This window comes from Tetrahymena thermophila (assembly GCF_000189635.1).
Source record: "Tetrahymena thermophila SB210 genomic scaffold scf_8254803, whole genome shotgun sequence".
Taxonomy (NCBI): Eukaryota; Ciliophora; class Oligohymenophorea; order Hymenostomatida; family Tetrahymenidae; genus Tetrahymena; species Tetrahymena thermophila.
The window spans coordinates 89,421-106,548 of NW_002476559.1; the positions used below are offsets into that span (position 1 = coordinate 89,421).

General features: G+C 24.6%; 3 protein-coding genes across 3 annotated transcripts; 1 reads left to right on the forward strand and 2 right to left on the reverse strand. All coding sequences in view use genetic code 6, as the record gives it.

Moving 5' to 3' along the window:
* Nucleotides 1–255: 255 nt before the first annotated feature.
* Nucleotides 256–9,658, reverse strand: TTHERM_00001220 (transmembrane protein, putative; the record flags this gene model as incomplete). The annotated part of the gene is made up of 3 exons (XM_001008002.2): nucleotides 256–3,092; nucleotides 3,156–8,269; nucleotides 9,036–9,658. The coding sequence occupies 3 exons, from the start codon at nucleotides 9,656–9,658 to the stop codon at nucleotides 256–258; spliced, it is 8,574 nt and encodes a 2,857-aa protein (XP_001008002.2).
* A 1,048-nt stretch (nucleotides 9,659–10,706) lies between these two features.
* Nucleotides 10,707–11,615, forward strand: TTHERM_00001230 (histidine phosphatase family (branch protein 1); the record flags this gene model as incomplete). Its single annotated transcript, XM_001008003.2, has 3 exons — nucleotides 10,707–10,995; nucleotides 11,057–11,249; nucleotides 11,330–11,615. 3 exons carry the CDS (start codon nucleotides 10,707–10,709, stop codon nucleotides 11,613–11,615), a joined length of 768 nt encoding a protein of 255 aa, XP_001008003.2.
* Nucleotides 11,403–15,488, reverse strand: TTHERM_00001240 (GAF domain protein). Its single transcript, XM_001008004.3, has 9 exons — nucleotides 15,084–15,488; nucleotides 14,710–14,947; nucleotides 14,314–14,641; nucleotides 13,958–14,118; nucleotides 13,573–13,782; nucleotides 13,172–13,504; nucleotides 12,797–13,111; nucleotides 11,943–12,014; nucleotides 11,403–11,873 (listed from the first exon to the last, which is right to left on the reverse strand). Exons 1-9 carry the CDS (start codon nucleotides 15,323–15,325, stop codon nucleotides 11,766–11,768), a joined length of 2,007 nt encoding a protein of 668 aa, XP_001008004.3. The 5' UTR covers nucleotides 15,326–15,488; the 3' UTR covers nucleotides 11,403–11,765.
* Nucleotides 15,489–17,128: the final 1,640 nt, after the last annotated feature.

Here is a 17,128-nt window from a genome sequence, read left to right on the forward strand (position 1 = left end):
ATTAATTATTTTTTAATTAAAGCCATATAAATTTATTTTACATCATTGAGAAAAAAAGAAAATAGTTTCAAAATAATAATTAAATTTTACTAATATATATCATTTAAATCAAAAAATTGATACAAAAATCTAAAAATAATTTATATCTATTTATTTAATTAATTAATTTATATTTTTTATAATATCTTTAAGAAAATAAAACCTGCTTAAAAAACAAAAGAAAAATGTTATAAAGTTAGAAGGCAAACAAACTTCTCATTTTTGCTCTTCCTATTTATGTTCTTATTCTTCTTTTTTATTTGAATGTTCTTCTTCTTTTTTGTGTTCATTGTCTTATTTTTCATTTTAGTTATCAATTTTTTCTATCAGCTCTTCTAATTATGCATTGCTATTTTCTTATTAAGTATTTTATTTGTTGTCTTTATTATTATCATTATCTTGCTTATTTAAATTTTCACTTTCTTCTGCATCTTCAATTAATTGTTCAAGCAACTTTTAAGTGTAAGTCTTTTGGTCTTTGTTTGATTGCACAGAACCTCCATCGCTTTTAACATCATTTTCTTTCAAAGACATCTTACTCATATTGTTTTCTTGATTTATATTGTTGGACTTCTCTTCTTGTTCAATTTATGGAGACTTACACAATAAGTTATCAGTTTCTTATACTTTCTCTTCATTAATTGTTTCTTTTTATAAATCACTGTCTTTTTAATTCTATTCTACTGCTGAGTTTTTAGCTTCATCTTCTAAATTCAAATCAGCTAGGTGGGCTAATTGCATTAGAGTTGATTACTTTTCAAGATTTTAATAATTTTTATCAACCTTTGAACTACTGTTTGGAGCTGGAGTTATATTAATTTTATTCATAGAAGTAGAATGAGAGTTAGCCATTTCTTTGTGCTCTTTTTCTTAAATATTGATTGATTTCTTTGCTAAAAGCTCCTTCTGACTTGTGTGAGATAAAATACTATCCTTTTTGCTAAATTAAGAAGATTTTCTTCTTTGTTGATCAGCCTACTAATTAGACTAAGACTTTTTAGATAACATTTTTGTTTTTCTCCTTTCTTCTAAAATTCTATACACAGGAGAGTCATTTGAGTTGATGGACATGTCGTTGTATTATTCATTTCCAAAAATGTCTTAAATGAAATCTTTATTTGACTAAAATGAACGAAGATCTTTTATCATTTACAGCTAATCTTTGATTTCTCTTACTGTAAATTCTCCATTACCTAGGAGCTTTTAGAAGTATTTGGTAGATTTTATACACTTGAGCATCTCATACTGGTTATATTTAACTAATTAAGATTCATACTAAGAAAGCTTGCTTAGATAGTTAGGAAGCACTCTCAATTTCTTGATATTATTGAGTTCATTAAAATCTTCTTATCCTAAACGTGATGGAGTGATAGTCAAGAATTTATTTAAAGAAACTAAAAACATAAGACCTGATGATGTTAATGAAAAAATCATTGTCTAATGCCATTCATCTTTCTAAATTAGATAAAAGGCTTAAATGATGATAAATGGTATATCTTAGCACAAGATTCTGATAAAGTTATTAATGATACGCTGATTGAACATTTTGCCAAAAAGAATTACAGAGTTGGAAGGTGATATAATATCTAAAACATCAGCAACAGCCTAGAATTCTAACAAATTGCAAAGCTAATAGAGTTTATCTATTTATCCAGTAACAAGACGACCATACGAATCTGCTCCCATAAAGTTCATAATGAAGAAGATTATACCTGAGAATGTTGTTATAGATAGAGATATCAGTGCTAAGGTAAAAATGAGATAATCTTCACACATGTAAGTTTAATAAAGAAATCCGATGTTTGTAAAGAAATCAAAACGCGAAAGTTAACTCAAAAAGAAAGCTACGACGTAGTTCACATACCATTAATTAATCCAATTGACATCCATGATGAATAGCTTTATGCTATTTACTAGAGGATAAGGGAACGACATACGGCAGTCAGGTTTCAATTCAGGAATTAAATGAGATACGTATTTCAGACATGTGTTAAAAATGAAAGCCTCCAAAAAGAAAGTGACAAAACCAAAAACAGCATACATAATATAGGAATTCCATGAAACACCACTACCACATGTCACATTAAATTGCCTAGAAAAGAACCATACACCAAAAACGCAAATAAATATATAAATAGGATATAAAGCTCTAAGGATATTATGCTTGCCTTCAACAACAAACTACTTAAATCTATTTTCTAAGTGGATTACAGTGTGATCAAATTAATATTGTTTTGGCTAAGAACTCAAAATATTAAAGAAGGCATAAGAATACTTTCCAATTTTTTACTTAATTTGAGATAAGAAAGTTTTACCCTCAAAGTTATTGATATAAAGACGATAGGAACGGAGTGTGAGGAAATTAGCAATCGAGGAGTTTTCTAGGAGATCATAATCAACATCAATAGTTGTTTAAATAGACAATGGAGCGTAGAAGTTGATTGCGTACCAAGACTTCACAAACTAGATACTCATTCCTTTTAAGTTCATACTAGAAGGTGGGATAAAGTTAATCATATAAAGCACCTCAAATTCATTAAACCCAGCTTTCTTTAATATTTCTGGATTTAAATTTAATCTGATTGGAAGGAATGCATTAGAAACGTGATATTTACTCATTTTTTTCTTTAGCTCGATAATAAATTATAGATCACTTCCTTTTTCAGTCAAGTTTTAAACGTAGAAGTCTGGGAATTCATGGAAAAAGAATTTATCATAACCAAAAATGTAGTCAGTCTTTTTGTTAAGAAGGTTTAAATCAAAGAACGTTAAGTTAAATGAATCAATAAGGAGCTTTTCTTTTTTAGTTTTATCATACTCGCACTCAATCTCCTAGTTTTGCTAGAAAAGAAAGTATGGAGACATTATGAAGAATGCTGGATTATATTGCCTGGAGAAAATTTTTTCTTCATTTAAAAGCAAGAAAAAGAAATGCTATATAGTCTAAAGTGGTTTTTGCTCAGACTTAAATTCCATCATAGATTGTAAAATTATTTTAAATATTTGCCCCTTTGGATCTTATGCTTGCCATAAAGTCTAAGAACTGCTTCTTCCTGTAAGATAAATAAATAAATAAAATTTAAATATATGAAAAATTAAATTAAATAAATAAATACTGGTATATCCTTAGTTTCCAACACTACTTAGCAAATACTAAAGGAATTTGATAAAATTAATATTAGTAATAAATTTGTTTTAAGAGAAGAATGCCAAGTCGAGATATTAGAAAGGACAATCTATATCTTGTATTTAAGAGCAATACTTTTGGAGAGTGTAAGTGATGTTGTATGTTGCTTTTGAAATTTTAAACTTTTTCATTTTGATAGTTGGGTTGTTGGAAAAGATGTCATTCATAAAGTCGATTTGATTTAATTCCTCATTCTTAGAAAGGTCTATAGTTTCAATAGTTTTGCTCATTTTAGAGAAGTCTGCTTTAACTAGCTTTTCTTCTTTCAAATCACAATCACTCAAATTCAGCAAAACGAGAGAATTCTATGTTGAGACGAATAAGTCAGTTAAGAATGAGAAGTTTGTTATAAGCTTGTTTTGAGAAATATCAAATTCTTTTAGGTTTTTAGAAATTAAATCGAAATGAATCTGCTCTATTTATGGTTAAGTGATTTGCATTCCAGAAAGATTTAAAAATTCTAACTTAGGAGTAGAAGTAAATATTTGGTTCATGAAATCAAATTTGATAAAGTTGATGCACTCTGATAACTCCAAACGCTTTAAATTTTTAAAGAGGTCTGGAATATTTAATTAATTGATTAAAGTATTATTCAAAGAAGTTTTATTAGCAATAAAGACAGAGAAATCTGGAGAATCAATCATATAATTCAAATCTTTAACATCAGAAAGATTTTAATTTTCTGAAATGTCCAATTCTAATATTTTGGAGCCAACATCTTTGAATCTAAAATATTCTAAACGCTTTTATGATAAATTGATTTTTTAAATGGTAAGCCTTCTAAATTAGGTTGACTGATCTATGATCTAAGGAATAAAATCATAAAGATTATAGTTAGTACAGCCACTAAAATCAAAATCTTTAAGATTGTGGCCAGGACTTGATCCAAAAACACTATCATATTAGTTTGATGTAAAATTCTCACTCATGTTAAATTTTTCAAGTCTCTAACATCTTTCTAAAATATCCTCAAGAAATTCCATAAAATAGATAATTTAGTTTTTGGATATATTTAGCTCTGTGAGCTAAGTAGAAAGATTATAATATTATATTTTTCTGTTTCTTTGATAGTCTATATTACAGTTAGAAATATTTAGCTTTATCAAGTTTTAACATCTTGAAATAACTGAATTAATGAAATCTACGACCAAGAGATTCTCATTGTTTGAGCAATCAAACTCTTCTAGGGTTTGCGATATGTAAGCGAAATAAGTTGAGTCTAATTTTTTATCGCTCAAACCAGTGCTACTAATGTTTAGTTTTCTTAGCTAAACACACTTCTTAAAAAGCCCATTTAATACACTAAGAGTAGGTATACGTTTATTTTTGGAAATATCTAATTCTCTCAAATCAACTCCGACTAAATCAAAGTTTGGAATACTAGTACCATTCATATCCATGTCACTTAATTTAAGTATCTAAATATTTGGAGCAGCTTATATCATTGCATCTATAAATTTAAAAATGTTAGTTTCTGTATTTTTATTTCCTGAAAAATTCATTTCAATAACGCTGTTTAGGTGGAATTAATCTAATGGTGTTTCTGTGATTTTTTTAACGGTCTCTTCCTTTAAATCCATGTTAGACATATCTATTTTAGTTATGTGCTAGCCATTCTAAAAGAAATAAACTAAAAAGTCTAAATTAGGATATTTCTAACCTGTCAGCTTTAACTCTTTAAGAGCAGTAAAATAAAGGTCATAATCAAGAGAGGTGTTATTTGATTTTTCAGGAAGAGCTTAAAGCTATTCTTTAATTTATTTATTATCAATAAATTGAAGGAGTTAGTAGTCTTTATTGACATAAATATTTTGATACTCAACTATCTTTTCAAGAAGAATAGATGTATTAAGTTATCTTTGTTTTTTTGAGTCTTCATTCTTTTCAGGTATGAGCTAATCAAGCTTAGAGAAAAAGGAGTAGAAGAAGAGAGGATTATTGTACTAAGAGTATTTAACATCTGTTGAATTCTCAATCCAATTATCAGCCATCTTTAAATTATTCTTCTTTGCCCATTTTATACTTTTATCTTTTCTTGCTTATTTTTATGATTCTTCTTCCTTTTAAATTTTTTCTTTTTTCTCTTTTTCTTCCCTGATTTTTTTATCTTCCTTGTCTTCCTCTTTTGGCTCTTCTTATTTTTTTTTGTCTTTTTTTTAATCTACTTGTTGATCAGTTTTTTCGTTTTTGGTCTCTTTTTGTTAACGGAATTAAGATAAATTGTATTACTCGAAGACTCCGAAATAGTTAATGTATTAATAGTTAGCCAAATTGGAATATTTCTGCTAAAAATTATATAAGTTCATGTATCTCTCAAGCTTGTTGATCAGTTAATCTTAGAATTCTTCATTAAAGAAATCATCTTCATCAGCTGAAAATACTTCTAAGGACTTTCCTAGCAAATCAAAATTAATTTAATCAACAGCTTTTCCTATTTTATTCTTTTTCAAATTAATCTTTTTAAGTCCTTTAGCTCTTCTAAATATATCATTTAGGAAATAGTAAGTCTTTAGACCAGGATTATTTGAAATGTTGAATTCTTCTAAAGCTGTGCTAATTTCTGTAAAATCTACATTCTTTAATCTATCATCTGTCAACAAACAATCTTCCATTGCTAAAACTTTTAATTTTTAGCATCTTTTAAACATCTTATTTAGCATTCCTTCATATCTGTTGTAGCTTGTATTTCCAGAAAAATGAAATTCTTCTAAGGTTTCTGGAATTGTTTCAAATTAAACTTTATTCAAACTTGCTTCTACAATAGAAGAGTAGCCGATTTTGAGGATTCTTAACTTTTATGCCTTTTCAAATACGTCCTGCAAGAAATTATAATTACCGAATTCATGTCCATATTAAAGATCTAGTATTTCTAAGGTAGGATATACGTTGTCCTTTTATAAGTCTAAAAATCCTTGTGCTTTCAATTTTTGATCTGTTATCTTTAAATCAACAAGCCCAGTACTTAGATTTGATAAAATTAAGTTTAAGTAATTTGGATCTACAAAACGATTACGCTAAACATGCAACTTTTTAAGTTTTTAGAAAGCCTTGAGTTAGCCGAACACAGAATATTTTTCAAACTACTTATCCATTGTTTCTTAAGCTCCAGCAATATAGGCTTCAAGAGATTCAAGTTCTAAGCCTTCAGTGATACCCAAATGCACAATTAAAGATGCTAGATGGATATTTGCATTAAAATTAATATTTAACTCCTTCAATCCAGGAGCAAATTTAATTTATTCAAAAAGTTGTGTGTTTAAATTCATTTAAGTCATGTTTATCTTTTTAAGATTAGGAGCAGCTAAAAAGATATCATTTATATACTTAACATCTGAGCAAACATTAAACCCAATATCTACTTCTTCTAATGTAGGTGAAATCAGAGTGAAGTCTGCTGTTTCTGCTTTGATGGCTGTAAGTTGCATATTTTGAAGTAGAAGTTTCTTTAGTTTTCTGCATTTTCTAAACAAACCATTAAGGAAGCTTAAATCGTCAATGTTTTTATTATGGCAAATGTCAAACTCTTCTAATTCAGCTGAGAGGAGAGAAAAATCGACACCTTTAAGTTTGATGTCATTTAACAAATTTGATTGTAATTTGATTTTCTTAAGTACTTTGCATTCAATAAATACTTAATTCAAAAAGAGGAAAGTTTTATCAGGATCTCTGTTTTCGTTGATTTACAATTCTGTGAGAGTCTCAAAAGTAAAAAAGTTTTTTAGTTCCTTCATAATTATGGAAATAGCTTTTTCATCATTTTCTTTAGCAGTAAAGCTTTCCTTTATGATAAGACCGCACTCTCTAGCCTTTAGTTCAAGCTAAAATTTCTTGTTATTTTCTCTGACATCTTAATAAAGATAACTATTACAAAAAATGTAGTAAATGCTGAACTCTTTAAATTGGGTAAAGCCCATCATATAAGCGTAGCATGTTTAGAGGTAACTTTCCTTTTGAAATTTTATTTTTTCACACAATTTAATCGAAAATCTTTCTTTTAAAAGCTTAAAAGATTTTTAGTTATCTAAATATTTCTAAAATTAGCTTTTTATTTGACCATCTACAACTTAATCAATCAGGGTTTTAATTAAACTATAATTGAGCACATTAATATCATCCTCGTGAAATTACTCATCAAGAATATCAATTAATTATTCTTGTTTTGACTAAAATTAAAGTTTTTGCTATTCTTTTGATTTAAGCAAGATTTCCCAATGCTTAAATAGGATTTTTTCACTTTTATTCCTGTTCACAATTGAGAGGTTCATACCTTGGAAAAATACAATCTAGTTGTACACTTATTTTGGGAAGTACATTTGATTTTTATAGAGTCTTTCAACTTCTAGCATATCATCTTTTGATTTTCCTTTTAGCTCATTTAAGTTAAAAGCGTACGGGGTAAATTCGAAGGCTTTCTTTTAGAGAATATCAATACAAACAAATCTGTGGTGATTGATTTTTAGTTTGTTAACATTGCTTTCCATGTTTAGGAGGATATCTATTTCATCTTTCAAAAAGTAGGAGCGATAAAGATTTAAAAACTTTACCTACTTTTTCTAGATAAGATACTCTAATTCGTGAAGACTTGACTCATCCAAAACTGATGATAAAAACGAGATTTACTCTAATTCAGGAATCAAGAAAATTTGCTTCATCAAATCACTGAAAACCTTAGGTGGAATCTTACCATTGTCTTTGAAGATAATTCCATTAATTTTCTAGCAGTTTAATTAAATTAAGTTGTACAATTAACTAAGAGAAATACCGTTATAGAGGACATCTCCAATGATTATCAATTTGCTATCATTGAATGCGTACTTCGTATATTTTTTATAGATACTTAAGTTTTATTGAATTTCCTGTAGAGTGTTGTCGTACAGTTTATCAATGAATCTTTCTTAGTCTTGCACATCTCCCCAAATCAAATCTTGAGCCAGTGCATTTAATTTTTCTTTCGAATAATCTTTTTAAAACTCTTATTTTTAGTTCAATTCATATTCTATAAACTTGCTATTCTCTTCACACTTAAATAAGTCAATTAATTGCCTATATTTTTATCAAAATATTTTTATTAAGTATGAATAAATTTAGCTTTGAAAAAAAATTTAACAGAAGGTCTTTTATTTTAAAAGGATTTATCAAATAAAATTATCATGTTAAAAAAAATAAAAAAATAAAAAATTTGTAAACGCAAATTTATCTATGCCTGAATGGGCATATGTATAGAAATGTATGGTAAATAATTTGTTTTAATTATTCGTTGGGATTGATTAGAAAAAGTAAATAAGAGCATCTATCACTTATCTTTTTATCTATTTAATTTTTAATTTGAGATAGTTACGCAATTGTCAAATAAATTAATAATAATTCTTAGAAAACCAAATCAGCGTATGTAAGTTAGATTTATTGAATAAAAGTGCTTTTGAAGGCCTCAAATTAAGAAATTAACCTGTAAAAAATAAGGGAAGGCTGTACACTTTATAATTATAGAAGGATAAATTCTTTGTTACAAAAAATAGTTTAGCTTAATAATAAAATGAAAATAAAAGCTAAACATAATTTTTGGCTAATATTTTTAATCAAATTTAAAACTTATCAAAATATTTTTTAGCTATATCCAACAAAGACATTTTCTATCATTTTTTATCTTATAAAAATCATTAACAAATTATTTAATTAACTAATTGATTGATTATTAATTAAATGAGTTATTTATTTATTTTGTTAACTACAAAGTTTATCAAATTTCTAGTTTGTAAATGCATTTTATGAAAGGATAATAAAAAATATGTCAATTTTAAAGTTTGTTTACTCTTTTGTATAGAATTCGATCTAGTTGTTCTCATTTATTTCAATAGTATTTCTTTGTGGTAGAAGAGCAGGAGAGTTGCTATATGCTACAACCTTTGAGGACTTAAGTGAAAAAGCGCCTCTAATTTTTTTTTGCCATAAATTAGGTTCATCAAAAGGATCTTTTAAAAGCTTGATTGTAATAGATTATATATCTTAAAATTTAAACTACTCAATAAGCCAAACGAAATTGAGTTCTTATAACATACGCTGATTTTTAACTCTGTCTGTATCTTCATTAGCATCTTCATCTGAGAGGTAGAATTTGCAGTCTTCTATGTATATTTCTCTCAAACTCTTAATGTTGTTTCTTATAAACTTTTTCATAGCAAAAACATTTACCTAGCATCTAATCAAAGAGAGCTTTTCGTAATAGTTTTTCTGGCCTATAATTTATTCTTAGTCTTCAATACGAACTAAACTAGAAGAGTTTTTCTTCTTTTTTCTGAAGTATGTGAAAGGATTAAACTTTTGATGACCACCAAAAGTATAAAATCCAAAAACTTCTCCTACTTTATGGACAACATCGTAGTCATCTTATTCTTGCATGACTTCAACGAATTCATTGCTTTCGACAAAACTCATTTACTAAGTAGTCTGTCTGCTTTTCTGTCACTCTATTTATTTTTATTGCTAATCTAATTGTTAAAAAGTGCTTATTGCTTTTTAAAAATGGTTAATTGATTGCTATATATTTATTTTATATATCTATCTATTTATTTATTTCAATATCAATTTATTATTGTTTTATGCTAAAAATTTAATTAATACTTAAATCTTATATAAAGATAATCAATTTATTGACTTCATTAGAGCACCTATTTGTAAAATTTATAATCTATTTATTAAATCAGTTCAGTACTGTGTGCTAGAATCCCTTTTTGACAAAACTGAATACTAGAAAGAAATTTTACAATATTTAAAAAAAATATATATTCAACAAATGAAAAGCGGGTTAATAAACTTTCAAAACTTAAGATAGAAAGCAATATATTTATTACTAATATTTTTTTAATTATCTGCTGAAAAAAATTATTTAAATAGGTTTTTATTAACCAAATTTTTTTTAAATTATTGATAGCTTAGCATCATATTCAAAACATATTTATTTATCTTATATTAGTGATAGTTTCAGATGAAATTCATGAATTTATAACGAATTATTTAATAATTATGAAAAGTGTAGCCATTTATTTATAGAGAAGAATTCAAAAAAAAATAAATATTATTTTCCTATTTAAATACACAACAAAATAAATCTGCATCTCTCAAAAATAAATAAGATTTTAATCTTAAAATTTAATAATTTCTTAAATTTGAATTTATTTAAACCTATCTGCTTTATTTATTAGACATTAGAGCTTTAGTCAGAACTTTTGATATATGTTTACTATTAGAAACTTAAAAAAGTTAGTTACTTTTTGTAAAATTTTTTATAAATCTATCTATTATGTAAATTAAGATTTCTCAAAAAATGAAGAAGACGTATGTTTGTATATAACTATGTATTCATTCGTATAGAAAAATTATTAAAACATCTAGAAGCAATTCACGTATTTAATTAAATTACAAAAATACAAAAACATTTGTTTAAATTACTATATTTTTAAAATTTATCTATCATCTAATTTGTATGATTTTTGTGCTAAGACACGCAGAAAGAGCAGATAATTCACCTTTTTAAGATGATTAAAAAGATGTGAAGTTAAATTTTGACCCACATTTAACAGATCTAGGAATTTTACAATCATAACTATGTGCTCTTAGTATTAAAAAGATACTAGAGACATATAATCCTAATGCAAAACAAGTTGTTTATGTTAGTTCTCCTTTTTTAAGATGCGTATAAACAGTGTAATATGTAAATTAATAACTTGGTTTAAACGCAATAGATAATAAGTTATATGTTTAAACTCATGTAGGTAAAATCTTGGTATTTTTTGTATCGATATCATACGAAATCTTAATTTATTTGAATAATAGGAGAAATGCTCAGGAGTACATGGTTCGAAGAGGATATTAATAAAAAACTTACATAAAAAACAGACCAAAGTTTGAGCTAATAAGTTGGACTGAAGATAGAAGAGCCATTTGCTCAAGACGAAAGATTAATTTAATAAGTTTATCCAGAAGATAAACTAGGAGATTTCTATGATAGATTTAAAGTGGCTTATGAGTATTTAATTATTTATCTAAAATATATAATTTGATGAAATACATATAATTTTATCTTCTTGTCCTTTAATAATTAATTAGAGTAATTGTTGAGAAGTTTTTAAATACTTATAATACTGAAGAAACAGTGCTTATAATTGTTACTCATGGATTCGGAGTATAAGTTGTACTAGATAAATTTAATTGCTTTAGTTTCTCTGATATGGTTGACTACTGTAGCATAAATGCCTTTGATTATAGATAAGAATCTCTTCCTAACAAAGAATACCCTTTCATTCCTAAAATTTGTGTAAGGTAGTAACATGATCATGTAAAATAAGCTGATAATGAATTCAGCAAACGAAAGTAATAAATAGCTAAATTTTGATGAAAATGTATAAAAAGATGGATAGTCAAATCATAAAAATAAATGAATTAATTTGCATTTTTAGAAGGAAAAAAAAGAAAGAAAGCATGAATCATTTTAACTAAAAAAGTTACAAAAAGGAACGAAAATTGTATGAATATATAATAAATTTCAATTTTTATTTTTAGATTGATTTAAATAATCTATGTTGCTTAAAAATTAACTTAAGAATTGACTGAAGTATTCAAGAGATTCAAAATCTAGTGAATTAACTTTTGACTGGTTTGTTTTAATTAAAAAAATATAATTAAATAATTATTAAGTATTCAATTTTTTCTAATAAATTACTCTGTTTGTCGAAGAAAGTCCTTAAATACCTCTCTAATTAATTACTTATAGTATAGCTATTATATTAGAACCCTATTTATAACGAAATTTAGTTCACCAATAAATATAAATAGGCAAAAATATTTTTAAAATTATTCAAATTAATTTATAAAAAATAAATAACTTTTTTTGGTTCATTTATATTATATGATTTTATTTATATCTTACTTATTTTTTAGAAACAAAAATTAAGAATATAAAATTAATAAATATTCAATGTTAATTAAATAATAGCAAAAATAAAGTTCTTAATGAATTTAAAACTTCTTATGAGTTTAATATTGATTTCTTTTGATCATTTAATCGATAAATTTTTAAAAAGCTATCGATTATTTATTATAATAGCTAAACTTCTTCTTTCTCTTTTCAATCAAAATTATTAAAATTTATAATGAATATAACATAAAGAAGTTTCTCAATTTGTAATTAGGAATTTTCTTTGTTACCTACAAACGGCTTTTAAATCTAACAGAAATCAATTAATTAATTTGTGATTCTTTTTACTTCACTAAATTAATTTTCATTCATTAAGTTTTATATAATAAGCTAAAGTGCTTTTAATAAATCTTTCTTTTTGTTTATAAATAGATTTATTTTTTAAATATTTTTATTATTTATTCGATTTCCTTAAAAGAGTAAACAAATATTGTAATATTATTATTTTTATAATTTGAATTAATAATATTATTTTTTAAGTATGTTTAAATTTCTTTTATTTAAAAATAAATTAGAAGTGCTTCTGATAAAAATTTGGATTTTTTTACTATTTATTTTTATTAGAGATTTTATGAAAAACATATAAAAATCAATTTTACTTTATCTCTTTTTACAGGCATGGATATTATTGGCATAGATGTGTCAAGATCAACTTCTGAATTAAAGAGATGGTGGTTGTAAGCATTAGATATATTTAATGTTTCTGCAAGTTCGTAAGTTTTACCTGCTATGCCAACTCCTAATTCATGATAAACTTTTTATTTTGAATCCGAGTGAATACTAAATAGCTTCTTTTGCTATTCATCAACTATTAATATTTTTCCTTTGTTTGAATTAAATAAATCTTATAGCTTTTTTTCAGCTTTTGGAATAAACTCCTCCAAATTTAAACAAGTGCTTAGTTATATACCAGTCTATATTTTATGATTGTAAATTAAAAAATAATCTTTAAAATGAAATAATTAATTAATTACCTAAAGAAGAGTTCTTAAATTATTTTGAAACAGCATAGTTTAATCAAATTACTCTGAATTTCTTAAAACAATAGAAGCTAATTGTGAAATAACAAGCATTAGTCCTTCATCGTCTTTTGTAAAATATCCTTTTAGTTTATTAACAGACTAAATAACACCCAGTACATTGATTCCATCTCTATCAAAAATTGGGAATGCTAAAACAGTATTTGTTTTATAATTCATCATTTTATCTATTTCTTTGTTAAACCTTTCATCGTTATATGCATTTAAAATGTTTAAGTGTTAACCACTTGTAAAAACTGCACCAACTATTCCTTGATCAAATGGAACCTTTTTGTATAATAAATATATTTAGTTTATTTACAATTAGAAATATATATTTATCAAATTTTATTCACTTTGATAGTTTTATTTGAACCTTTTGCATGCTTAGTCCACAGCTATTCACTTTCTTATTCGAAAATGAAAACACTTGCTCTATCAGATTCAAGACAATTACATGTTTCTTCAACAATATTTTCTAATGCTTCAGAGAATATTCTACTTTAATTCATAGTAATACTAGCCTTCAAAAGTTTTCTTAATCGGAACACCAAATAAAATAAACTCTTTTATTTATTTAACAAATAAAAATAAATTTATTTTTATTTTTAAAAAATAAATGACTAATACTATAAAAAGCCATTTTAAGTAAATAAGTAAAATAAAAAGTCGACTATTAAATAAAAACTCAAGCTAAAAACCAATAAATTTTATAATAATTTTCCGTTTAATTATTTTTACCTTATGTTCAATCATAAGTTTTTAAATAGAGTCAAATAATGTTATCATTCCTAAGTATTCAAGTTACTTTACTTATTGAATAAACAAATCTTCTTCTAAAATTATTCCAGATAGTGATTGAACAAATTCTTTTTCTAAATAATACTTGTTGATATCTGCATCTGTATATATTTATTAATTTTATTTATAAACATTTTTAATACAAGCAATTAATTAATTAATTATCTTATTTTTTTTATATTTCTTTAAAAATATTTTCCAATTATTTTTTAAGTTTGTTTTTGGGATGATTGTAAAATTAAATTAATTTATTTATTTATTTTTCTTTTAAACTAATTTTTAGCATTTTAATTTACCTAATGATAAGCTAAGTATTGTTTATGGTCTATCATCCACTCCTTCTTTTTTTTTAAGCTTTATTCTTCTAGGAGTATCAGTGTCACCTTTTATTTCATCATTTACCATGAAGCTTCTTCTTGCACTAGGTTTCAGAAAACTGTATTTCTTGCTTAATTTATTAGTACTTTGGACTGAATTGTTATTTGCTAGTGGATAGTTTAAGTTTTAAGTATTTGATGAGTTTAAAACCTAGTAAGGACTATTTTAAGCTAAAGGAGTCTGGTTTTAGGATTTTAATTAATTCTATACAGAAGGAAGCTAATTAGTAGATTAGGATATAGAACTCTAATAATATTTTAAATTATTGTTGTTTTTATTATTATTTATATTTTTTTTCAATTAAAAATAATTACTCTTTAGAAAGGGCGCTTATTTACATTCTCTAGATATGCATTTTACTCTTTTAATTTTCTATTTTCTTCTTATATGTGAGAGAGCATCTCATCTCTTTTTTACTATGCAATTGTTAGATACTTTATAAGATATTAAAGTCTTTCGATCTCTCTATTTTTATATTTGACTATATTTTCTAGATTTTACGCATATCTTACTATATCTATGACTTGCTTATGCAATTCTTTATCTTCGTTTCTATTAATTTTTTATTCATTTTAAAATATTCACCACCATATTGCAATAATTTTAAATAGGTAATTAAATAGATTCTCTAATAATGAATGATTAAAGTTATACTTTTTAAAAATCTTAATAAAAATTATGGAAATACCTAAATTTCATGTTAATAACTTCAGATAGTTATGGCAATTTGCTAATTTAAATATCATCAAACTGTTCAATAGGCTAACTTTGATGTTAATCTTTATAAGATATTTAAGAATTTTATAAATCATGATCAGATTATATTATCCTATCTGTACCATCATCTAAATATTTTGAACTTCCTCCATAAAGATATTTTGATTAATACTACTGGGTAGGGATAGGATTCATTTACACATTTTTTTTCATTTTATGCTCAAGATATATTCTAAACGCTTAATTTTTTAACTCTGTTAGATTGTTAGTTGTTACTAATTTTTGAGTCGAGCCTTTTTTATAATAAACAAGATAGATATTTTGTCTGCTAAATTACTATTGTAAAATTAATAAGAAGCTATTGTTTTTTTATTATAAATAATAATTAAAAATAAATGATCAGTCAATAAGTTAATCAATAATCGTTGTTTTTTTTTAGTGAAAATATGAATTTACTAATCAAATATTTTTTAACCAAGTAATTAAATTTGCATTTAAATTACTAAGATACTGAATAATATTCCTCACTGTAAAACTGAATATAAATAATATCTTATTTATTTTTTCTAAATCCAAAAAGTAAAATGAGGAATCTTATGTAAGTAATCTTTAAATGTTCAAATGATAATATCAAAAAAAAAACTAAATCAAAAGAAAATATTTACATTAAAATTAAAATTTTTAATTTTTGTATTTAAATTTTTAGTAAAGGAGAGAATCAAATTAATAGCATTCTTGGTGAGTTATCTTACTATTATTTAAACCATTTAATACCTAAAATAAAAATACAAAAATAAAATAAGAAGGAATAAGCTAAATCAAGATTGTAATTAAATAATTTACACATAAAAATTTCAAAGTAATTAATTGCTATAAAAGAATAAAAGCAATAAGCATAAAGTTAAAGCTAAAAGGGAGACAAATAATTGTGTTAGTTAAAATATATAAGCATTCATGAAATTTACATTTTATGCTTCTTTTATTCGAGAACCAGATATTTTTCTTTTATGAACGAGTTAGAATAAATTTGTTGAGATAAATAATTAATGAATTAAAATTTTAGCCATTTTATTTTTATGTTAAACAACATGATAAATTTGAAACAATATTTCATTGAGAAAACGTGCCTTATCACATTATTAATTGTAACCTATAAATTGCTAGTTGATAATTTTATTTTTTCTTAAAAGATATTGCTGTAAAAAAGATATTTTGAACAAGCAATAATGAAAGATCAAATAGTGAAGTGAAAAAGAAAGACTAATTGATAGATTCTTCTGTTGGTTATAAATGAAAGACTATAATAAATTTCTTAGTATTAAAGTTACCTGACTAAATTTTGATAGTAAGATTGCTCTTTTTGATACTTGAAGAGTAAATTAGATTTGGGGAAAATACTTAATTAATAAAATTCTTTAAATAAAGCTAATATAAATATAAAGTAAAATTTCTTATTAATTTTTACCATAAAATTTCGTAATTATAAAGATTTAAAATTAGTTTGATTAGAAAGTAAAGAGCAGATTTCTGCGTGATATTTAACTTTTTACAATTAATATGAGATTTAATATTTACTTATATTCTTATTTGAAAAGAAGTAAATAAATAAATAAATACTTTTGCTCAAATAAATTCACTAGACTATCACTTAGAAAAGAGGTAATATTTACTATGAGATTCTGATTAGAAAAATATTAATACAAAATTAATTTTCTCTATTAGTTTGGAAGCTAATAATTCAGTCAGACAGTTAGCCGTAAACGGCTTACTTATGAAAGTTTATTAATACAAATTTATTTGCAAGTTTTTCTAATATCTTGTTTAAAATTACTCAAAATAGATTTTCTGCAGACAGATTTGGAATAATGAAAAATTTAATGTTCATAAATAGATTTAGTATAAATAAAATAGATAGATAAATGAAAATGTTTCAAAATTAAAGGTAAGAAAATAATAAATAAGTAGCTTGTTATTAAAGAATGAATGAAAAGGAATTGCATGTAAACTACCTTACAA